The 24,891-nt window shown below is 45.8% G+C and overlaps 1 protein-coding gene across 1 annotated transcript in view; it reads right to left on the bottom strand.

Moving 5' to 3' along the window:
- The window catches only part of LOC130361039 (heat shock factor protein 2-like), a 33,305-nt gene that overhangs the window by 5,287 nt on the left and 3,127 nt on the right, over nt 1-24,891 (bottom strand). The window contains exons 3-9 of the mRNA XM_056563599.1: nt 18,355-18,430; nt 18,154-18,215; nt 17,982-18,066; nt 16,121-16,266; nt 15,774-16,028; nt 14,682-14,787; nt 579-663 (exon numbers count right to left, since the gene is read on the bottom strand). Of these exons, the coding sequence (XP_056419574.1) occupies nt 579-663; nt 14,682-14,787; nt 15,774-16,028; nt 16,121-16,266; nt 17,982-18,066; nt 18,154-18,215; nt 18,355-18,430 (815 nt within the window). The remainder of the gene's footprint in view (nt 1-578; nt 664-14,681; nt 14,788-15,773; nt 16,029-16,120; nt 16,267-17,981; nt 18,067-18,153; nt 18,216-18,354; nt 18,431-24,891) is intronic.

Here is a 24,891-nt window from a genome sequence, read left to right as displayed (position 1 = left end):
AACCTAGCCTAATGCTTCAAAGGATGGTTTCCTTGGAACACCAAGAAAGCCTCCTCAGGTTTTCTTTGTGTTCCAAGGAAACCACCCTTTTTTATTTGATAGCTCTATCGTGAGGTTCATTATCTGGGGCATAAGTGCAGCCTCTAACAATACAGATTTGTAAAAAATTTCTGAGTTAGGTTAACACTACGGAATATTAGATGGAGCTGGCTCATTCTTTAGGCAAAATCCCTGCCACAGACATTGCTTTCTATGGGGATGGCAATGTCCACACGGTCCTATCGCCTCCAGATTCAGTCAGTGATGGCCACACTCGGAATCTCCGGACAGATTTTGTCCAGCCAGAAATTCTGTAGTGTGAACCTAGCGTTACTGTCATTTAACATGTCAAAATTTTGATTAAGATGGTGCTTACTTAAAAATTATTATAATTTTTTTTGTACATGTTGTCCAGTCATCTCAAAAATTTGATCATTTCAACTGTTCTAGTAGTAAATCCATGACTAAAGATCTCTGCAACACCTTCCCATAATGCACCCAAACTTCAAATTCTTGCGTTCTGGCTCAAATTAACTTACCCAGTTTCTTGGAATCTGCAGTGGAATTAGGGGATTCAGGAAAGGTTTCTCCATTTCTAAAAGTCTCCATTCCTTTGGTCTCCAGCTGTAAAATATTGAGAAAAGAATCATTTGACCTGGACTTCAGCATCAGTTTAAAGTATATTTAGAAGGAAATGCACAAAAGAACAGCTTATTCTTCCATCAAGAATACAACCACAGAATTCCCTTTCCATACTGGGTACAAGGTCTAAAAACGTGATGACAATTGTTCATTAAGCCACAGAAGTAACTGAATAGTCTAAGGCTACATTCACATCTTTTTATTTTTTTTTGCATATCAGTTGCCGTATCAGTTTTGTTTCCCTAAAAGGCATAAAACATATATTATTAATAATCATCATCCTCCAGTCAGTCTATGTTCTCATACAGCATGCAGGTGCTGGTGGGTAATAGTTACAACCACCTGCTTTATTTCCCTTAGGCCACATTGACACATACGTTATACAGACAACCACTGTCCTGCCCTCACCACAGGTCTAGAGACCCAAATTGAAAACATCAGAATGCTCTATACTGCATCAGAATGCTCTATACTGCATCGGGATTGGTATCCAACAGGACCAAATAAAAAACCTGCAAGCAGTAATGAGGTTGTTGTGGGCGGTCACAGAACATACAGTGGGTCCCGCAAAATCCCGAATACCTCCGAAATGCCACAAGGCGGGTGGACTATTTCTAAAAGCTGTGCCAAAATGTTTGCAGAAGCAGGTGGGATTACACACACTGAGCGGGAGCAGACGGTTACAGTCATATCCAGCAGGAGTGGGAGTCCCATGAAGGGCTCTACTCTATACTGCTTTCAATTCAGGTTATCAGATGGGACTTTGGTACAGAAGTGTTTGAATCAGTGTGAATATGAATGTGGTGACCTCTATTACAGTTGTTAGGCAGGTGGGGAACAGCTAGTCTAAGACAAGGCTGTTTAAACATTATAACAAACCGCATAATTACCCATGTAGGTACAAAAGCAGTAAAAAAATTTACATATTTTGTTGGAAAAAAAAAAAAAAAAAAAACTCTGAACATAGATAAGCCACTTCACCATTGAGATACCAGCCTGTTGCCAGGAACACTGGTTGTAGTCTCTGGTGGGAATTTATCAAAAGTAATTGCCTCTTTTGTTATCTGGTTCTCGTGGGCTGATCTGGCGCACGTCATTTGGTAATTTTGGCGCAGACTAAAACAGCATCCAATAAGTGCTCTGCACAGTCACTTTTTATGGGTTGCACTTTTGAGAGCTGTTTGCACATAAATCATGCAACTTTTTACAAAAGGTGCACATAAAATCACGACCACGTCTATTCCCCACATGCATACATTTACTTTACAGGACTCCGCGCGATCTCTGTGCAGCACCAGACGTTCATTTAGAATGCTGGGTGCTGGCGGTGTGACGTGATGTCCCCTCCCACACACTTGCATTGAGGGAGTGTAACGTCATGAGGGGCGTGGTCATGACGTCACAACCCCCGCCGTCTGCACCCAGTGTTTGGAACAAAATGTTCCGAGTGCTGGGGCAGGGGACTACCCCTTTAACTACTATTGTTTTTTTTTTTGGACAATACAAATGAAAATAAAATTAAAAAAAAATAAAAAGTATCTCCAGTTGCTGTTATTTCTGCTTACCAGTCTCTCCAGAAGCAAGCCAAATCCCCTGCGCTGATGTGAAGCATAATTTCCCTAAAGTGAGGGCGAGCAGGGGGACATGACAGGACAACACAGTAATAAAGAGAAAAACAAATCCTCAGCTACACAACTTGGGGTGAGGGAGTACTATGAAAACCACAGGAAGGCATTACTTTTTGCTAACTGGAGTATATATTACACATATACATAGCTTCAGATAATAGACTTATTTTGCCCGGAGTACCCTTTTATGTTAAAGAAAATAAGATGAGAAAAAGGAGGATTTTACAACGTGTAAAACTACACATCAGGGGTCCTGTGTCAGAGAAATAGACAGCAGAGTCTTCTTTCTTGCGACCACACTGGCTACGAAAAGTGGCAGGGAACAGAATTATCTGGCCTCTTTTTAGAATAATATTGTGCTTTATGGACCTTCTTACCATTACTATGGCCTAGTATAGCCCTTCTCCCTGTTACTAGCCCAATGTTTCCAACCAGGGTGCCTCCAGCTGTTGCAAAACCACAACTACCAGCATGCCCGGACAGCCTTTGGCTGTCCGGGCATGCTGGGAGTTGTAGTTTTGCAACAGCTGGAGGCATGCTAGTTGGAAAACACTGCACTACCAAATCAGGGTCCAGTCTGATTCAGGAGTCTAGGAGAGCTGGGTAGAAGACTTCGGCTGTCCAGGCATGCTGAGAGTTGTAGTTTTGGAGGCACCCTGTTGTGAAACACTGCACTAGCCACTACTTTCCATTTTCCCATGTAGAATTCAAGAGGGAGCCCAGTATTTCCAGTAGAAAGGTTTCGCTTAGTGTCCATTATGACTTGGCGGCTGTTAAATGCATAAGGTGAGGGAATACGAGCCATTGCTCTTTTTAGATGCATACCTTTGGGCCATTAAGATAGTCAGAAGGACTCATTTGGACATTAGTGGAGAAAATCTGGAAAAAGAAAAGTAAAATTCAGTTTTTGAATTTTGTTTTCAAGATCCAAGGACCACTGAGCCAGGTTTTGTGCTTTGTAACCCACAATGGTCAGGCTAAAAGAAAAAGTCATCATGTAACCCATACATCCACTCTCAACAATGGCTTTGAACTATCACCTCCTGGGAAACAACATGAATTCATAGATGACTAAAACCCCTTTTGACACTACAGAATTAGGTCTCTATTTTATTAATAAAAAGCTCTGGCCCTTTAAATGGGTACTTCGCCCCTAGACATTTTATCCCCTATACATGGATAGGGGATAAGATATCTGATCGTGGGGGTCCCACCACTGTGGAACCCCGCAATCTCTCCTGCAGCCCCCTAGTCATCTGCAGCACGGAGCCAAAGTTTGCTCCGTGCCTGATGACTCACGGTACAGATGCCGGTGGTTGGTGATGTCATGCCCCGCCCCCTTAAAGCAAGTCTATGGAAGGGGGTGTGACAACGGCCACAACATCACGAACTGACGGCTCCTGTATAGTGAGTCATCAGGCACGGAGCAAACTTTGGCTCCGTGCTGCAGATTACTAAGGAGCTGCAGAAGAGATCGCAGGGGTCCCCAGCGGCGGGACCCCTGAGATAAGATGTTTAGGGGCGGAGTACCCCTTTTAAGGCATCATTAACATAGCAGAATTGCCAAGTGGAATCTGGATGAAAAATTAAGCTTAGAAATTCTATTGCAGTAGACTCCAAAAGGGAGATTTATCAAAACCTGTGCAAAGGAAAAGTTGTCTCGTTGCCCCTATAGCAACCAATCAGATTGCTTCTTTCATTTTGCAGAGGCCTTGTTAAAAATGAAAGAAGTGAGCTGATTGGTTGCTATGGGCAACTTTTCCCCTGGACAGGTTTTGATAAATCTCCCCCCAATTGTTTTCCATGGGATACTGCTGCACCATGCACACGGCTGGATTTCCATGGCAAAAAAAATAAATCTACTGCAGAAACTCTGATTCAGACATGTCTAGTCTTTCTGCATGAAGATGCATTGCAGTCTATGGAGACTGTGCATTTCCCAGCAGTCCTAGTGCCAGCGTCTGCAGAAGTTTTCCGGATGGACATTCCGCTGTATGAATAGGGCCTCAGGGAGACAGGAGTCAGGCTCTCCAAAGGCAGCATTGAAGTCTCACTTTCCTGTGTGATGCTCTGCATGTAGTGAGAGATTCAAATTAACCCTTTAAAAGCAGCTGTGTCCTGATTCTCTAGCAGATAACCTTGTTGAAGCACCTGTATCCTTGTCCTTCAACTTGTATATAATACATAGAAAAGGTGAGGCCATTTTTTGCCTGATTTCAGTTTTTCTTTTTCTACAGCCCCTTGGTGAATTAATGTACATCTGGCAGCCCATCTGCATGCTATGGAGGCAATAAAATGAATGCTGCATTTTTTAAGTTTGTTGGCCTTTTCATAAGCCCAAGGAAAAAAAACATGATTTTAAGAGTCAACGAGGCAGGGCCAAGGTGCTGAATGGCTGCAGCACTCCCCGCTCTACCATGATTGATGTACAGAGCTCAGCTTACAGCATGTAGCCCTGTATACAGATCACATGCCTGTACCGTGCGCGCACACACAGTGACCAGGCTCATTCAGCACATTCCTGTGTCTGCCCCTTATTAGTATGCATGGTGCAGGCACTTGAATTGGCGCTGTAAGCCAAGCCCTGTATGTCAATCATTGCAGAGCAGTAGAGAAAGGGACAGTCAGGAGGTAGGTGTTGCTGTGGCACTTCAGAAGATTAGCCCCGCCTCTTTGACTATTGAACCTAGGACAAAAACAGGATTTTATGAATTCTGAAAAGGCCAACAGCTTTACAAAATGTACTGTCCATTTTATTGCCCCATTATCTGTCAGCTCATAGCATGCAGATGTGTTGACAGATTCCCATTAATTCACCAGGTTTGTGACAAAATTTGAATAAAAATTTGTTTATATGAATCTCCCACTGTATTCTATATTGTTTATTGTATTGCCTCATTTGTGAGCCCATAACATGCAGGTGAGCTGCCAGAATAACTTTTATTATAATAAAACTTCACCCTGAATCCTGGCCAGATCAGACTAGTCCTTGTTGCCCATAGCAACCAATCAAAGCTCACCCGGGAAGAGCCGAGTACCCATACAGATCATGGGGAGTCCCAGCAGTCGGACTCCCCGCAACCTAAAACTTATCCTGTGGATAGAGGATACGCTTTTGTACATGATATCTCTTTTTTAAAGGGGTATTACATTTCAATATATAAAGACTATATAAATTAATGGGACCCTACATTGTTTACTTCCAGAAGATTAATGTCATGTGATAGACTCACAGGTACACACAGTCCAAACAGCACAGTTACTAGAGGTGGGTTTGGGGGACGAACCCTGCACCCATGTGATCATCAGAGGTTTTAATCCAAGAACCCGTATAGCAGAGAGCGGACAATGAATAGCATATACAGCAGAACCCGTATAGCAGAAAGCATACACGGAATAGCATATACAGCAGAACCCGTATAGCAGAGCCGACACGGAATAGCATATACAGCAGAACCCGTATAGCAGAGCCGACACGGAATAGCATATACAGCAGAACCCGTATAGCAGAGAGCCGACACTGAATAGCATATACAGCAGAACCCGTATAGCAGAGAGCCGACACTGAATAGCATATACAGCAGAACCCGTATAGCAGAGAGCCGACACGGAATAGCATATACAGCAGAACCCGTATAGCAGAGAGCCGACACGGAATAGCATATACAGCAGAACCCGTATAGCAGAGAGCCGACACGGAATAGCATATACAGCAGAACCCGTATAGCAGAGAGCCGACACGGAATAGCATATACAGCAGAACCCGTATAGCAGAGAGCCGACACAATAGCATATACAGCAGAACCCGTATAGCAGAGAGCCGACACAATAGCATATACAGCAGAACCCGTATAGCAGAGCCGACACGGAATAGCATATACAGCAGAACCCGTATAGCAGAAAGCATACACGGAATAGCATATACAGCAGAACCCGTATAGCAGAGCCGACACGGAATAGCATATACAGCAGAACCCGTATAGCAGAGAGCCGACACTGAATAGCATATACAGCAGAACCCGTATAGCAGAGAGCAGACACTGAATAGCATATACAGCAGAACCCATATAGCAGAGAGCAGACACTGAATAGCATATACAGCAGAACCCGTATAGCAGAGCCGACACTGAATAGCATATACAGCAGAACCCGTATAGCAGAGAGCCGACACTGAATAGCATATACAGCAGAACCCGCATAGCAGAGCCGACACTGAATAGCATATACAGCAGAACCCGTATAGCAGAAAGCCGACACTGAATAGCATATACAGCAGAACCCGTATAGCAGAGAGCCGACACTGAATAGCATATACAGCAGAACCCGTATAGCAGAGAGCAGACACTGAATAGCATATACAGCAGAACCCGTATAGCAGAAAGCCGACACTGAATAGCATATACAGCAGAACCCGTATAGCAGAGAGCCGACACTGAATAGCATATACAGCAGAACCCGTATAGCAGAGAGCAGACACTGAATAGCATATACAGTAGAACCCGTATAGCAGAAAGCAGACACTGAATAGCATGTACAGCAGAACCCGTATAGCAGAGAGCAGACACTGAATAGCATATACAGCAGAACCCGTATAGCAGAAAGCCGACACTGAATAGCATATACAGCAGAACCCGTATAGCAGAGAGCCGACACTGAATAGCATATACAGCAGAACCCGTATAGCAGAAAGCCGACACTGAATAGCATATACAGCAGAACCCGTATAGCAGAGCCGACACTGAATAGCATATACAGCAGAACCCGTATAGCAGAGAGCAGACACTGAATAGCATATACAGCAGAACCCGTATAGCAGAGAGCAGACACTGAATAGCATATACAGTAGAACCCGTATAGCAGAGCCGACACTGAATAGCATATACAGCAGAACCCGTATAGCAGAGAGCCGACACTGAATAGCATGTACAGCAGAACCCGCATAGCAGAGAGCCGACACTGAATAGCATATACAGCAGAACCCGTATAGCAGAAAGCCGACACGGAATAGCATATACAGCAGAACCCGTATAGCAGAGAGCCGACACAATAGCATATACAGCAGAACCCGTATAGCAGAGAGCCGACACTGAATAGCATATACAGCAGAACCCGTATAGCAGAGCCGACACTGAATAGCATATACAACAGAACCCGTATAGCAGAAAGCCGACACTGAATAGCATATACAGCAGAACCCGTATAGAAGAGAGCCGACACTGAATAGCATATACAGCAGAACCCGTATAGCAGAAAGCCGACACTGAATAGCATATACAGCAGAACCCGTATAGCAGAGCCGACACTGAATAGCATATACAGCAGAACCCGTATAGCAGAAATGCTTCAGCAGGCATCCAGGGAAAACGCCGATGGGGGCCATGTAGGCCCCCCCATGTCGGCGATCGCCTCAAATCGCTAGGGAAATCGCCCCTGCGATCTGTGGAGATACCGGGCTGATCGGGTCTCTGGGACCCGACCGCCCGGTAATTTTGCATGATTCCGGCTGTAACAGAAAGCCAGGACCATGCTGAAGTATAGGAGCGAGGTGGCAAGCCTGCCACCTCCTCCTATCCCCTGCGATTCATCGGTTAGCTAACCGACCAATCGCAGGGGGGGGGCGGTTACTTCCTCCCGCCCTGCCCCGCGAAGTCCGGAGAGGACGGGAGGAAGACCAGAGGACGCGGCGGGGGAGTGCTGGGGCCCGGCCCTGCCCCGGTACTTACCTCGTCCTTGAAGACCCAGATCCCGGCGATGAAGGCGGCGGCGGCGACAGGAGAGTTCCTCTTCAGCTGCGGTCGGGCCCTTGGCGTCTGGGCATGCTGGGAGTTGCAGTTTTGCAACATCTGGAGGTACACAGTTTGGAGACCACTGTGCCCTTCCAGATGTTGCAAAACTACACATCCTCAGCATGCCCTTACTGTCCAGGCATGCTGGGAGTTGTAGTTCTGTAACATCTGGCCCTTCAGATGTTGCAGAACTACAACTCCCAGCATGCCTGGACAGTTTTGGCATACTGGGAGTTGTAGATTTGCAGCATCTGGAGGGCTACAGCTTGGACACCACTACACAGTGGTCCCCAAACTGTTCTCCTCCAGCTGTTGCGTAACCACTACTCCCAATATGCCCTTCGGCTATCTGGGCATTCTGGGAGTTGTGGTTTTGCAACAACTGGAGGCACACTGGTTGGGAAACATTGTCTGTTTCCTAACTCAGTGTTTCCCAACCCGTGTGCCTCCAGCTGTTGCAAAACTATAACTACCAGCATGCACTGATAGACCGTGCATGCTGGGAGTTGTAGTTTTGCAACAGCTGGAGGTTCCCCCCCCCCCCCCCTGTGAATGTACAGGGTACATTCACATGGGCAGGGGGCTTGCAGTGAGTATCAGGCTGCAAGTTTGCGATGCAGCAAATTTTGCGCGGCAGCTCAAACTCGCAGCGGGAAACTCGCTGTAATCCCCTGCCCGTGTGACTGTACCCTAAAAACACTACACTAACACAAAATAAAATAAGTAAAAAAACACTACTTATACCCCTACACAGCCCCCCTCCCCAATAAAAATGAAAAACGCCTGGTACGCCACTGTTTCCAAAATGGAGCCTCCAGCTGTTGCAAAACAACAACTTCCAGTATTGCCGGACAGCCGTTTACTGTCCAAGCATGCTGGGAGTTTTGCAACAGCTGGAGGCACCCTGTTTGGGAATCGCTGGCGTAGAATACCCCTATGTCCACCCCTATGCAAATCACTAATTCAGGCCTCAAATGCGCATGGCGCTCTCACTTCGGAGCCCTGTCGTATTTCAAGGCAACAGTTTAGGGCCACATATGGGGTATCGCCGTACTCGGGAGAAATTGCCTAACAAATTTTGGGGGGCTTTTTCTCCTTTCACCCCTTATGAAAAGGGGAAGTTGGGGTCTACACCAGCATGTTAGTGTAAAAAAAAATTTTTTTATGGAATGTAATGAGGGGTGCAGTGAGAATTTACACCCCACTGGTGTCTGACAGATCTTTGGAACAGTGGGCTGTGCAAATTAAAAATTTTGTACAGCCCACTGTTCCAAAGATCTGACAGACACCAGTGGGAGTAAATGCTCACTGTACCCCTTATTACGTTCCTCAAGGGGTCTAGTTTCCAAAATGGTATGCCATGTGGAGGTTATTTTGCTGTCCTGGCACCATAGGGGCTTCCTAAATGCAACATGCCCCCCAAAAACCATTTCTGAAAAATGTACTCTCCAAAATCCCCTTGTCGCTCCTTCGCTTCTGAGCCCTCTACTGCGCCCGCCGAACACTTTACATAGACATATGAGGTATTTCCTTTCTCGAGAGAAATTGGGTTACAAATTTTAGGAAGATTTTTCTCCTTTTACCCCTTGCAAAAATTCAAAAACTGGGTCTACAAGAACATGCGAGTGGAAAAAATGAAGATTTTGAATTTTCTCCTTCACTTTGCTGCTATTCCTGTGAAACACCTAAAGGGTTAAAATGCTGACTGAATGTCATTTTGAATACTTTGGGGGATGCAGTTTTTATAATGGGGTTTTTATGGGGCATTTCTAATATGAAGACCCTTCAAATCCACTTCAAACCTGAACTGGTCCCTGAAAAATAGTGAGTTTGAAAATTTTGTGAAAAATTGGAAAATTGCTGCTGAACTTTGAAGCCCTCTGAGGTCTTCCAAAAGTAAAAACACGTCAATTTTATGATTAAAACATAAAGTAGACATATTGTATATGTGAATAAAATAAAACAATATTTGGAATATCTATTTTAATTACAAACAGAGCTTCAAAGTTAGAAAAATGCTAAATTTTCAAATTTTTCATCAAATTTGGGGATTATTCACCAAGAAAGGATGCGAGTTACCACAAAATGTTACCACTATGTTAAAGTAGAATATGTCACGAAAAAACAATCTCGGAATCAGAATGATAACTAAAAGCGTTCCAGAGTTATTAATGTTTTAAAGTGACAGTGGTCAAATGTTCAAAAAATGGCCGGGTCCTAAGGTGTAAAATGGCTGGGTCCTTAAGGGGTTAAGCATAAAAAACATGTCAGTTATATTAAGGCATAGAAACAAGTACTCCAAGTAAGGCTAGGTTCATACTACGCTTTTGTCTTAGTTTTTTTTCTAAAAACACGTTGAACTGATGCTAAAAATGGACGCTGCCATATACCCTACAGCTTAATCCTTTTCCGTTCACTTAGTAAGAAAAAACTGACCATAAGCCCACATTTTTCACTGTACACAAAAACATGGTTGACCGTTTAATTTTGCTGGAGACAACCAGGCTTATGTGCTGGTCCTACCTTGTACACAGGGCCAGCGTCAGGGGTACAGTCAATACACCAGTAGGGGGCCCAGGCCCCTGTGGCACCCCCCTGGAGAAGCCCCAGCACAGAAGCACAAGACGGCTGTTTAAACAGTGGTTCTGTACGTCCGTCGGCCACATCATTCACCCCCCTCCTTCCCTGATCCCCTGTGCCACTTTATTCCCTGTGCCAAATCACCCCCCCCCCTTATTACCCGCTGTGCCACATAATTTCCTCTTGATCCCCCTATGCTATTTCATTCCCCCTTAACTACACAGGGTATAAACCGGGCATGAAATGATACAGGGGAGGGATGAGTGATTAAACAGCACTGGGAGATTCTACTGTAATGTCGCTTATTATCATGTTTTATAGGTAATTACACTCTATAGTGAGTACAGTAAAAGTATTCCGTCATTTAGGCTGGGTTCACACCACATTTTGTTAAATACGGTTCCCGTATACAGCTGGGAGGAGGGGGGCGGGGCTTAATCGCGGTGCCCGCACTCAGCCGTATGCGGGAACCGTATTTAATGTATGTCTATGAGCCGACCGGAGTGAACCGCAGCCTCCGCTCGGCTTTGTTTTCGGGTGTATGCGGTTTCCCGACCGTAGGCAAAAATGTGGTCATCCGCGTGGTCGACCGGTCGGGAAACTGCATACACCCGAAAACGAAGCCGACCGGAGGCTGTGGTTCACTCCGGTCTGCTCATAGACATACATTAAATACTGTTCCCAAATACGGCTGAGTGCGGGCGTGGCGATTAAGCCCCCCCCCCCTACTCCCAGCCGTATACGGGAACCGTATTTAACAAAACGTGGAGTAAACCCAGCCTTAGAAAGATTTTTGAGCTTTTTTCCCCAATAGGGGACATCTCTCAATAGCAGACACTTTTTTAAATTCCCCGTGATTGTCCACTTTTGGGAGATTCTACTATACTTTAACCCCTTAAGGATGCAGGGTTTTTCAGTTTTTGCGAAATTCTTATCACCTTCTAAAAATCACAACTGTTTCTATTTTGCACATACAGACCCATATTAGGGCTTATTTTTTGCGCCACCAATTGTACTTTGTAATTCCATCAATCATTTCACCACAAAATTTATGGTGAAGCCAAAAAAAAAAAGATAATTTGTGGGGAAAAATTGGGGAAAAAAAAGCCATTTTGTATATTTTGGGGGCTTCCGATTCTACGCAGTACACTTTCCGGTAAAAATGACACCAGATCTTTATTCTGTAGGTCCATACGGTTACAAGGATACCAAATTAATGTAGGTTTTATTTATTTTACTACTTTAGAAAAAATATAAAACTACATGCATTAATATGTGTAAAATTGTCATCTTCTTACCCCTATAACTACAAGGATGTAGGAGGGTTCATTTTTTTGCGCCATGATCTTAAATGGGCACGGTCATGAAATAAAAAAATTGATATGTTGTAGTACTTAAGTACTACAACATATCTCTAATATAGTTTAATTAAAAAAAGTGATTTTAAACCAGTTTAAAATCACTTTTAAATTTGGCCACTAGGGGTCGCCCTCCTAGTGGCCGAATGCATTCGGCAGTGATGTCACTACAGAATTTCGTCTCATTTGAGCCTGGCAAATGAGTCGAAATTCCAGTCACTGCGGTGCTCGCTCCCGCCTGTCAATCAAACAGGCGAGAGCGAGCACAGTGAAATCCAGGGCTGCGCATTGGCTCCCTGGACTCTCACACTGGCCGTCTCCCTGCTGCATATTCTCCCTGCAGCAGGGAGGCACATGGCTCTTACCTCTCCTTACAGCCGTGGCTCCTATGGGGATACGCCGCCTCCTCACTGCTGTGTCCTGTCATTACCGGGAGCGCGTTATAAAGAGAGGGGGGCGCCATTTACAGGAGGGCCCATCACACTCTGAGCAACAAGCGTGTGCCCGGCTTCCTGTCATGCCCGTACACTCTGGTAACTCTCTCTATGGTTCTGGAGGACTTTCAATCCTCCAGAAACATAGAGACAGTTTCCAGAGTGTACGGGCATGACAGGAAGCCGGGCATACACTTGTTGCTTGCTACGGACCCCCGCTCATGGTCCGGCACAGGTGAGGGGGAGGGGGGCGATATTGGTCGGGGGCTGGGTGTCTTCCAACACAGGGTGCCTCCAGTTGTTTCCCCACTACAACTCCCAGCATGCCCTGACAGCAAATAGATGTCAGGGCATGCTGGGAGTTGTAGTGGTGAAACAGCTGGAGGCACCCTGTCAGGAGAACTATGGGCGGAACTCGGCCCCCAGCAGGCATCAGTGACGTGGTGCCTGCTGGGGAAGTCTGCCTGGTAGTGAGCACACTACCAGGCAGACAAAATGGCATTTTTAAGATAATAAAAAAAAATAATAAAGGCAGGGAGGGGGTTAGGGATAGATGGGCAATAGGCAGGGACAGAAAAAAAAAAAAAAAAAAGAGGATGGTGGGAGCTACCCTTTAAGTTTTTATCGGCACTATTCTTGTTTTGATGGGACTTTTTGATTGCTTAATACATTTTTTTTAGGGTATACAAAGTGACAAAAAATAAGTAATTTTGGACTTTTGATTTTTTTTTTACGTCTAGTACGCCATTGACCGTGCAGTTTAATTAACATTATATTTTTATAGTTCGGACATTTACACACGGCGATACCACATGTTTATTTTTATTCTAGTTACATATTTTTATATGGAATTTGGGAAAGGGGGGGGTGATTCAAACTTTTAATATGGAAGGGGTTAATTAGTGCTTTTTAAAACTTTTTATTTATTTTACACTTTTACACTACATCACTAGGGAGCAGTTAAAGGTCCCTTTAGACGACGCTGTCAGCTTTGACAGCGGAGATCTAAAGGGTTAATAGCCGCCCACAGCAATCGCTGCATGTCCGGCTATTAACAGCAGCCTCCAGCTACAAGAATCAGCTGGAGGCTGGCCGGGATGACAAGGGCTCGAGGTGGGAGCCCGCACCATACACTTCTTGCTGTCTCAGGACGAGTTGGCTTGTCTTTATACGTCAACAAGTTAAATGTAGACAAACACGTGGTGTGAACCTAGCCTACCTAAAATGAGAGTTCTTAGGCTATACGAACACACCGTATCTTGGCACATTTTCTGAGCCGTAAAACATTCGTTTTATATTTCAAGGCGGTCACATTCTGTAAGAACATAATTATTACAGACATGAAATTTAAGGATTTATCTGATGATTTAAATAAAATTGAAAAAAATTGAAAAAAATTTAATAAAACAAAAACAAAAAAAAAAGCCTTAGGAATAATAGGTGCACCCTTTCATCTTTTCTGGTCCATGCTGCTTTTTCTAATGCCCCATTTCTATATACCCGATCCGTTTGTTGGCCCTGTTCTTCCCGTCAGACACTGCTCTGAGGCAACATTTCCTGGCAGTCAGTGCAGCGCCGTTCTGACTGCTGCGTATACTGCCAATGTGCACCAAATCCCCTTGTTGGACAGACTGCGAGACAGAGGAGCACACGCACAAAGCACTACACGCTCGCCACCTCAGGCTGTTTTTTTTTTTTCATAACAGTGTCACATAACAGCTGAGGGCTTGGATTGCTGCTATGGTTTTGGAAGTTAGCATAGCTTACAAGGAGACTATGCAGCAAGCCAGGCTCCTAGCCAAAACAAAGGCCATATGGTCTTTATCTCACATGCAGGGGCGAGATGAGACGAAGAGGACAAGGGACGGCATGTTTTCCACTTCCTGATAGTTAATATATACTGAAGCAGCAAAAATTGAGCGGCTCATTTAATGCAAGTAAATTAGACTACTTGTAAGATCCGGCGGCACGAGGGGACAAGTTAAAACTATTTTTTACTATCGGAGAACCACTTTAACTGGACTACTTCTGGGTCATCTTATCAATCAGCTGGTGTTAGCTGGAACAAAAATCAATAAATATGAATAAAAATAAAAAATATTACAGACTTTGCCTATAAAACAGGCATTTTTCCTGTCTCAAAATAAAGACCAAATAGTACAATAATGCTGTTCAATAGAAGCAAAGGGGAAGAATTAAAATAATTGTTCATACATCTACCAGCAGGTCTCTGTCTATGCTGAACTGACGTCCAGATAGTAAAGCTTTGAAGTCTTCTAATGTGCAGTCAATGCTGTCTAGATAATCGATCAGTTCCACTCTGTAAAACAAAAGACAAGTTCAGCAAATACAACATCAGCTTTACTAGTCAAACTTGGGCGCAAATAAAAAAAAAAAATTATGTTTTAAAAAATCTAGAAAAATCCCCCTAATTTTTTTAATTGCCAATACCCCCCCCCCCCCACCCCACCTCGCCAAATATAACACTGCAAAAAAGAAACACATTTGGTTTTACCACAAAATTTAATTGTCTGAAATGTTACATTAATTTAGATTAAAAGGCATAAAGGAAGTGTGAAGTTAGAAACTAAAGTTCATGGGGTAAAAAATTTACAGCTCAGTAGGTGGAAAGAAGCAAACTGGTACTTGATTTGCTGAGACTATTTTTACAAACATCTTATAACCAATTAGACATATTAAAGGAAAACTGTCATCCCGGTCACCCACCCTAAACCCAATACACTGGGTTATAGTGCAGGTGAACAGGAGACTGATGCAGGGTATCGTATTAACTTCTCCTATGAAGGTCCACTTCTTTCTTTGGCGAATTGCGCATTGGAGGCGTGCCCGCCGGGTGAATTTGGATATTCATGGGTGCTGGTCACATGAGCGCTCAGCAGGCTCAAGCACCAAATGAAATACCAATTCGCCAATTGTACCGGACAGAAGGTACATATGTTAATCAGAGAGCCTGCATCGGTCTCCTGTTCACCAGCCCTATAACCCAGTGTATTGGGTTTAGTGTGGGTGAATGGGATGATCTCTATGGGAGTCCCTCAACTTGACTTGCAGGTGAGCCATCGGCTACTGCAATTTGGAATAGAATGAATGGAGAGGTGATAATCTGTAAATATGCTATGTGTATGACTGGTAAATTCGAAGATGAAAATCCACAGTATAGGGGATAACCATTATATCTGTTGGTGCTGACTGCTCGGACCCTCATTGATCCTTTGAACGGAGCAACACATTCAGCACTTCACTCATTTTTCATAAGGCCTCTTTATGCGGTGTATTAGCACTTACTTTCCAAGCAGATTGATATTTTGAGAAATGACACCACTTTCATTAAGAATAGAATCCATCATGGAGACAGGGTCCTCTGTGCTAAGTGAAGACTGGTTGTTCAGTTGCAGAGGACCAGACATCAGTGGGCTTGAAACGTCCTCCCGTACTGGGCTCAGTGACCCAATTGCATCTGCGGCTCTATCTTGAGTAACTGGGACATTTTCATCTTCACTGTCATCCTCCACTATTACAATTTCGGGGGAACTGTGAGCACTAGTAGAAACATTAAGAATTTACACTTTTTTTTTTACCTGCAATTTCCAACATAAAGCATATATTATATGGTTAAATGTAAGAGGTCTTACTTTACTGTATCAGGAGAGGGAGTATTTGAAATGTCAGGGGTGGCATGGTTTTTCTCTCCTTCATCCTCCATGTTGTCAGTTATGTCATAGATTACTATATCATCAGAAATCTCCCCTCTGTTTAAAGCTTCTGTCCTAAGTGGGACCTGCAAAGATCAGAGAAAAAAAAAAGTATATAGGATTATTTTTCTGCCACTAAGGGCCTGCAAACATGTCCAGAATACAAATAACTGAATCTTTGCATCCAACATCCCATACATTGGCTTATATGATGAAATAGCCTGCAGACCATCTTGCATAGCTGCCCCCCCCCCCCCCCCCCTCAGTTGGTTTTCAGAGGATAAAAAGACACTCGGGGAGATTTATCAAAACCTGTCCAGAGAAAAAGTTGCCCATAGCAACCAATCAGATCGCTTCTTTCATTTTTGAAGAGGCCTGTGAAAAATGAAAGCAGCAAACTGATTGATTGCTATGGGCAAGTCAGCAACTTTTCCACTGGACAGGGTTTGATGAATCTCCCCCACTGTCTTTTGATCCAGTGCCTACAGACTGGGTGGCAGCTAAGCTGGATGAATGGACATGAGTCAATGCCAGCCTTAGAAATCATCAAGTATTTGGTTACTCCCAACAACTGGGATCAAACATTTCCCATGTAACACACATTGTGGAAAACAAATCTTTCCAAATGGAATTGATGGCACACGTACCTGTGATGCATAAAATGTTACCATTTTGCAGAGGCTTTGCTACATCTTTCAGGCTTATGCAAACTCCTTAAGGACGAAGGGCGTAGATGCGGGCTACATGTGCTTCATACCCAGTGGGCCCCAGTTACCATCAGCAGCCAGGACCCAAAGGTAATGCTGGACGGGTCGATGTCTGGCATTAACCCTTTAGATGTGGCAATCAAAGTTGATTGTGGTGTCTAAATGTGGGAAATTCAGTTGTCAGCCAAATCAGGGAGCTGATTGCGATCACAGCAACAAAATCAGAGTCCCAATCAGCTGAGAGGGCAGGTGGAAGGTCCCTACCAATTGGCGCTCCTTCAGTGCAGGAAGCCAGCACTAATGAAGCGCAGATGACGCAGATCAATGATGCTGTGCTATGTTCAGTATATGCAATTGTAAGAAGAAAAAAAAAAATAGTGAATAAACCCCTTCAATAATAAAAGTCGACATCACCCTTTTTTTTTTAACCCCTGGAGGACCGGGCCATTTTTTATTTTTGCTCTTTCGATTTTTCCTCCTCCCATTCTTAAAATCATAACGTTTTCAATTTTCCACCTACAGACCCATATGAGGGCTTGTTTTTACTTTATAATGGCATTAATCATTTCACCACAAAATCTATGGCGAAACCAAAAAGCCGGGAAGTTGTTTTTTTTAAAACATTTTAGACACTGCGATAAACTTTGATCTCAGTGTCTAAGGGGTTATTATATATATCACTGTATCTGCTGCCGGGAACCACCCCGCTATGACCCGCGCTAAGCTCCTGAGCGCACGTCATAGAAGGGGAGCGGGACAAGGGCGTACAGGTATGCCCTTTGTCCTCAAGAGGTTAAATAATGTAAAACAAAAATAAACATAAGCATAGATGGATTCACCACATGCGTGAATGTCCGAACTATTCAACTATAATGTTAATTATACCGTGGGGTCAATGGCTTAATAGTCAAAAAAAGGCTAGAATAGAAAATTTTTGGTCACTTCATACATAGATATGAATGGAGGGGCGTGTTTTGACCAGCTGCCATGCTGGGTACAAAACTCACCTTAGCAGAGCCAGGGTCCGAACAATCAGACATTTATCCCCTATCCAGCAGACATCTTCTTTAATGGTTAAATAAAAATAAACTTACATGGCGTTTGTCCTCTCCAGTTTCTTTAACCAATGTCTGTAGTATAGTGGCTTTAGGGGAACTTTTTGTGTTCAGAAGTAATGGCCTTCAAAACAACAATAGAAAACATTAGTTACTGTTAACATTGTCTGGCATCAAAACAGAAACTCAAAACAAAAACAAAAAAACTTACTGTTTTCTCTTCAAGCTCACTAAGCTATTATTCTGCACCAAGGTCACAATGAACTGGACAATCTGAAAATAGGAGGAGACATTAAAAAAGAAAAAATCAAGTCTCTAAACAAGTTTTCCAAAACAGGACAAGGCAAGTATGAACCTTCCCTCCTGTACCACAGATAGAATGGAAAAACATTCTTAAAATGTATCATCTTACCTTTCTAATAACTTGCTGCTGTTGAGAGTGTTTAGCCCGCAGATCTGTAATTTCTCTCCATAATGCTTCATTTTCCCTGCAAGGAAAATACCAAGTTATGAGCACAAGAGAGGAATACGACCAATGACTAAAGGAGTTCATCGAATGACCATATTAAGAAGATATCCAGGATCATTAATTGGGCACTGTCATTAAAAGTAATTTTGGCTATTTCACTCCTTATGGTAAATAAAAAAATATTTCGAATGTACTTTAAAAAAAAATTTTTTTAAAAGGAGATTTTTTTTTGTACTCACCGTAAAATCTCTCTCTCGTAGCCTTCATTGGGGGACACCTAACTGATGGGTATATGCTCTTGCCACTAGGAGGCGCTGACACTAGGAAAAAGAAAAGTCTGCTCCTCCCTGGCAGGATATACCCGCCCACCTGCAGTGAGGCAACCAGTTTTGTCACAAAGCAGTAGGAGAACCCCGAAAGGGAATACGTCCGAAGGACCGTAGAAAGGAATCCCGGAAAAAAACAAGAACCGGAAAAGGAAGAAATTGGTGGGTGCGGTGTCCCCCAATGAAGGCTACGAGAAAGAGATTTTACGGCGAGTACAAAAAAAATCACCTTTCTCGTTCGCTCTTCATTGGGGGACACCTAACTGATGGGATGTACCAAAGCAGTGCCCTAGGGTGGGAAAAAACAAACACCAGCGGAAAGGAGACAGTCCAAGACTGAACTCGCATGCCCGCAAGGTCTATGGACGAGTCCACAGGTCGGAGACATACTAGGCCCAGAACAATGAGGTCTCGTAAGATCTCCCATCCAAGGAGAAGGACCAGAACACCAAGGGAAAGGTCCATCCTCTGTAGAGACCCAAGGCACCTTGGTCAAATAGAGAGACAAGAAACCACAGGAAAAAGGGGAACCAGATGCTTGCGAAAAAAACCTTCCAGAAAGAAATAAAGGAGAGCAGAACAGGAATACCGCCCCGACCAATGGATCACTGAGGAGTCGGAGGCCGGCCGTTATAAATGTCCAAGAACTGAACCATCATCAAGGCTCAAGGAATCGTAGAGCCGCCTGAAAAGAAGGCACACCGCAGCATCTCAGGGCAGAGTCCATCAAGGGAACCAACAGTGAAAGAACAGAGTGGTCTGAGAAGACCTGAACAGCCTCAAGAAACATCCCGTCAAAACGGAAATGGAGGATAACCGATAAGAGCCCAGCTGGACTCCCAGGGTCCGGGCATAGGAAGAATTACCCCAGGGGACCTAGGGTCAATGCATTAAGACTGACCCAGACAAAAAGGTAAGAAGGACATACAGAGCACTAGGCTGTGATAGCTGACAGAAAGCACACAAGCCTAGACTGTAAAATCCACTGTTGAATGCATCTTAGCAAAAACCAAATAGTCCCTCCAGGAGGGAAAAACTAGGGTGGCCGAGACAACAACTGGAGTAGAGACCTACGACAAGCACCCTGATCCCCGCATCCCAAATGAAAAGGGGGAGCGGCCCGTGCGCTAGGCGCAGAAGGAGCAGGGAAATGCAAATACTGCAAAGTCCCCCCCCCCCGGCTCCAGCGCAACAGTTGCCGCCTAGAGGAGCAACCGTGCGATCCTAGAGGGATCAGAGCCCCGCACTCCGAAGCTGGGCAAAAAATACAAGGCCTGTTGAGGGTCAATCCAGATAGTGATAGAGGAGGCACCTGAGTCACCCGGACAGAAACCCTGGAAAAGAACACCCGGAAGTACAGAAAGGGGCTGAACCAACAGGCGCCCCAGCAGGCCCTATGTCAGAACAGAGGTGCTCAACCGCCCCGGACTGCAGATACAACAGCACCGGAAGCCCCTGAGCGCACTACCGAGCAAAGAAGGTGGCTCTAAACCTGCAAAGCGGTCTTCGAATATGTAGGAACACAGACATGAGGACCCCACGACAACAGCGGCGGACCAAGACTGCAGACACTGTGAAAACATCCACAGGAACCAGCAGGAAAGGAGTTATGCCCACAGCAGACCAAGAATGCAACCTAAGAAAGGAGAACAAAGACGCTCCTGTTGCTGCAAAAGGCCCCGGAATCCACAGACAAAAAAACAAAAAACCCACACCCCAACTCCTAATGGTGCTAGGCACCAGGGCTGCGGTCGCAGACTCAGGAGAGGAAGAATGGATGTGGAGCAGGAAAAAAGGCCGACACAGTGTGACCTACAGGAAGAAGGGACCTAAGAACCCACATACACACACTCTGCGGGACTGCACCTGGGAGAGAGACACCGGACTACAGCTGCAATGGCAGCCGAATGTGGGAGGTGACCAGGTGGATTGGAACACCAGACAGACAGTCTGGCCATAGGGCAAAAAAAAGACCATGGCCACGACTGGTCCCGCACACGACGATGCACAGTGGGGAGATACTGGCCTGTAGACAGAGTAGCGGGCATGCAGAGAGGGACCTGCCAAGCAGGCCACCCAGTAAACCAGTATGTGGTGCAGTGTATAAGGCACATGGAGCAAAACGGAGAGACACCCACGAAAACTACCATGGCAGAGGTGAACTACCGTCCACGGGGCGACAATGCATGGTAGATGACCCAAAGCAGCAGTCTGGCTGAGCAAGGAACCCCCCAGACCGTAGGGAAGGGGTACAGCCAGGCCGGAGAGAACTGCGCAACTACGAAAAGGTGGAAGGGCGGGGAGCCAAGAAACCCCGCCCCCTGAAGGGAGATAGAGAGAAGCTGACATCCCTGCATATTGTCTATGGGACATACTGGGTCAGTTCCACGTATACCACGCACCACAGTGGGGTACTGGAAAACTAGCCGCAAAGAAACATTAGCCGTGAGATAGTCGGCAGAAGAAAAAATGCAGACAACTGTCTGGCTTACCGTATGAGTCCCTAGGAGACAGCGAGTCATCCCAGTAGTGAGGGTTTGGAAGACCAGTCGCAGATACACCGGTGATGTGATGCGTAACAAGTGGCGCAGGAAACCTTGCAGACCACTACCAGGTAGATAGGTAGAGGACTATGGAAAACGAGACAGTGTATTGATTGGCACCTCGCTCAGTAGGGAGGTACCAGAACCCCAGCCTCAAACACAGCAGATGTGTGATGTATGACAGGCGGTGCAGGCAACCATACAGACCACCGGCCGGCTCACTGGCATGGACCAGAGCAGATAATGGAACACTCCGTCGGACACCACCCACAATAGTGAGGTACCGAGACTGCAGAAGCAGAGACAACAGGTGGTAGATGTAGGACAGGTGGTGTAGACCACCAAGCAGATGAATGACTGGCTCACTGGTAAGAGTCCAAGACAACGATGCATCCTATTGGCACCTCACCAGCAATGAGGTACCAGAACTACAGCTGCAGATACAGAAGCCGTTTGAAGTTTGACAGACGGTGTAGGCCACCCTGCAGATCACTATCTGGCTAGCCGGCAAGGATGCACAGAAGACAACCAAGCATGCCACCTGCACTTCACTGAGCAGTGAGGGACCGGAACCCCAGACGCAGATACATCAGGCATCTGATGTATGACAGGTGGCGTAAGCAACCATGCAGACCACGGTCAGGCTTACTGGCAGGGATACACCAACAACAACTATTCATCCCATCAGTACCTTACTCAGTAGAGAGGGACTGGAACACCAGCCGCAGACACATCCGCCGTGTGATGTATGACAGGCGGTGTAGTCAACTATGCAGACAACCGACTGGCCTAATGGCATGGATCCACGGAAGACAGCCATATACACCAACAGTAGTGAGGAAACGGAACTCTAGTCGCAGATGCAGCAGCCGAGAATCGTGTGACCGGCGATGTAGGAAAGCATGCAGACTACTGTCTGGCTTACTGGAAGGGGTCCGTAGAAGACTTCGTAACGAGCCTTAGGGTCCTTAAGACACATCGGTTCAGTCCTCCATATACCGCACACAGCAGTGGGGTATCGGAACTGTCGCCACAAACACCTCAGCCATGACATGTGTGATAAATAGCAGAGGAAACCATGCAGACCACTGTCTGGCTTACTGGTATGGGTCCTGAAGGCACGTTGGTCAGTTCTCCATATACCGCACCCAGCAGTGGGGTATCGGAACTGCAGCAACAGATACATCAGCTGAGAGACGTGCACCAAACGGCAGAGGAAACCATGCAGACCATTGTCTGGCTAACTGGTATGGGTCCTGAAGACACATCGGTCAGTTCTCCATATACCGCACCCAGCAGTGGGGTATTGGAACTGCAAAAGAATTCTACCACTGAACCACCAAAGCTCTGCCATAGATATGGGTCCACAGCAGACAGCGAATCAATCCCAGTAGGGAGGTACCAGAAGGCCAGCAGGAGTGACTCCAGGAACTCAGGGCTGTAGGCATTAAACTTAAAGCAAATACAATGTAATGCCAGGATTGGCCACAAGAGGGTGCCAAACTGCACCAAATGGCTAGAAAAGCTGCATTTCCCCCCCCCCCCCCCCCAATAAATATTACTTATGCAAGATTGTGTTTCCGCCCTCTGGGAGGGGGGGGGGGTCATAGTGGTGGAGCCGCTGTGGTGGCAAATATAGACCCCCACTTTACTGCTGTATGGACGGGGACATGTACCAGTCCTCGTCCAGTAACACACCCACCGCAGTAAGGTTGCGAGAGCGGACGGGACCAGCTCTGAAAAAAGACTGGGGCGGAGCTAAGCTCCGAGTCCCCGTCCGGGAGTAGACAGATCCCCGTCCCTCCGGCGGGAGAGTTTTCGATCGCCGCGTGAGGGACAGCAATGCCCGAACCCCCACGCAGACTCGCAACCGCTGCCCGGGGGTAGTCGGCCGGAGGGGTACACCGGCCGTCACCCCAGCCAGCGGTAAACCCCCTGCAGCGCGCCAGACCGGAGAGCTCGCTGAGGGGAGGAAAGGGGCGGAGCAAGCCCCGTCAGGAGAGGCAAAGAATCTCTCCCCTGTCGGCGCTCTGAAGGCAGTGCCGGCAGAGAGCCTCCCTACAGCTGAGATCCCAGGTTCCCGCTCTGAACTCGGGAAGAAGGGGGGCGGAGTTACCTGCCTCCATTATGGCTTCCGCCGCCGGCGACACAGCGACGGGCTGGAGCTGTGAAGGAATGAATAAAAGGGAATGAATAAAAACCGGCGGCTGCCCGGGTAAGGGACAAGTGACACTAACAGTGAGAGCCCCGACCCCATTAAACATCCCCACAAGAGCCAGGCCCCTGAAAACCACAAGGAAGGAATAAACCCTTAAGTCCCGTGCAGGGAGGGGAACACTCACCCGACCATCTGTACATACTCACCTATCTTCACATACTCACCTAGAGACGTCTTCAGCCAGCATTTTAGTCACCTGCATCACGTCATGCTGCTACAGCCCAAGACGAGCAGGGAAAATAGGGGGACCTGGACCCACGGTGCAACCCCAGGCGCTGGCCGTTGGCGGGAAGGGGTTAACGGTGCATTTGTATTTTATGTCCCGTGCACCTTAGCCGCATATGGGGGAACATGTAGCGCCATGCTCCTGAACCCCAACCTGAAAAAGGGAAACAAAAAGGAATAAAGAACCTGACTAAACAGCCCTTACTAGAAAATAATAAAAAAAAAAGGCAAGGTCTGGAGAGCTCCAGACCTGTGTCTTACCTCCTAAGTGACACTAGCTAAAACTGGTTGCCTCACTGCAGGTGGGCGGGTATATCCTGCCAAAGAGGAGCTGACTTTTCTTTTTCCTAGTGTCAGCGCCTCCTAGTGGCAAGAGCATATACCAATCAGTTAGGTGTCCCCCAATGAAGAGTGAACGAGAAATTAAGTTTTCTTATTTGTGTTTAAAAAAGCTGTCACTAGGTGTCTCCCTACCTGTCCAGAGCACATTACCCCCTATCTCTTGCACAGACTTTGGACTCCCGCTGGCCTGGCAGAAGTCCAAACACAGGAAATGCAGTCTGGAGTGCTGAGGGGGGTGTGTGCAGCATTAGCCATCTCACACTGAACTGCTCGGGGCTGTGTGTCGTGAGGAAGTTCTCCCCTGTATGGCTTCAGATGATAGCACGCCTGCTGGGTAACGCCCCTTCCCAGTCTGTGAATCTGAGACTGAGCAGAAAATATAGAGCAATATCAAGGTTGAATACTAAAAAGTAAAGGCAGGGGGTGGTTTATCATGATGGGGCAGTGAACTAGGAGGATTATAGAATTTAATAAGATAATGACAGGTACTCTTTAATAGTCATAATAAACTAGTATGTGTGTATGACAACTAGGAATCCTCTGCCTACAATATACAGAAAATAAAGCCTAATCACCAGTGTGGATTAAAGCGGGGAGGACCATAAAATATAACTTTTTATTTGTTTTCAATAAAATGTATACAAAAAACAATGTGTCTTTAAAAAAATATCAAGAGATAACAAATATCTGGTTTTGCCAGATTAGCGCACTAGCTACATGAGGATATAGACTATTGCTCTATACAATAAAAGCAGGCGCTGTGCACCCATACTCAAGACAGAGTGCTCAGCCCTGATGCAACTTAATAACCATGCTAATAAGAATA

Source organism: Hyla sarda, chromosome 3 (assembly GCF_029499605.1).
Source record: "Hyla sarda isolate aHylSar1 chromosome 3, aHylSar1.hap1, whole genome shotgun sequence".
Classification (NCBI taxonomy): Eukaryota; Metazoa; Chordata; class Amphibia; order Anura; family Hylidae; genus Hyla; species Hyla sarda.
This window is presented reverse-complemented; position numbering and strand designations above follow the sequence as displayed.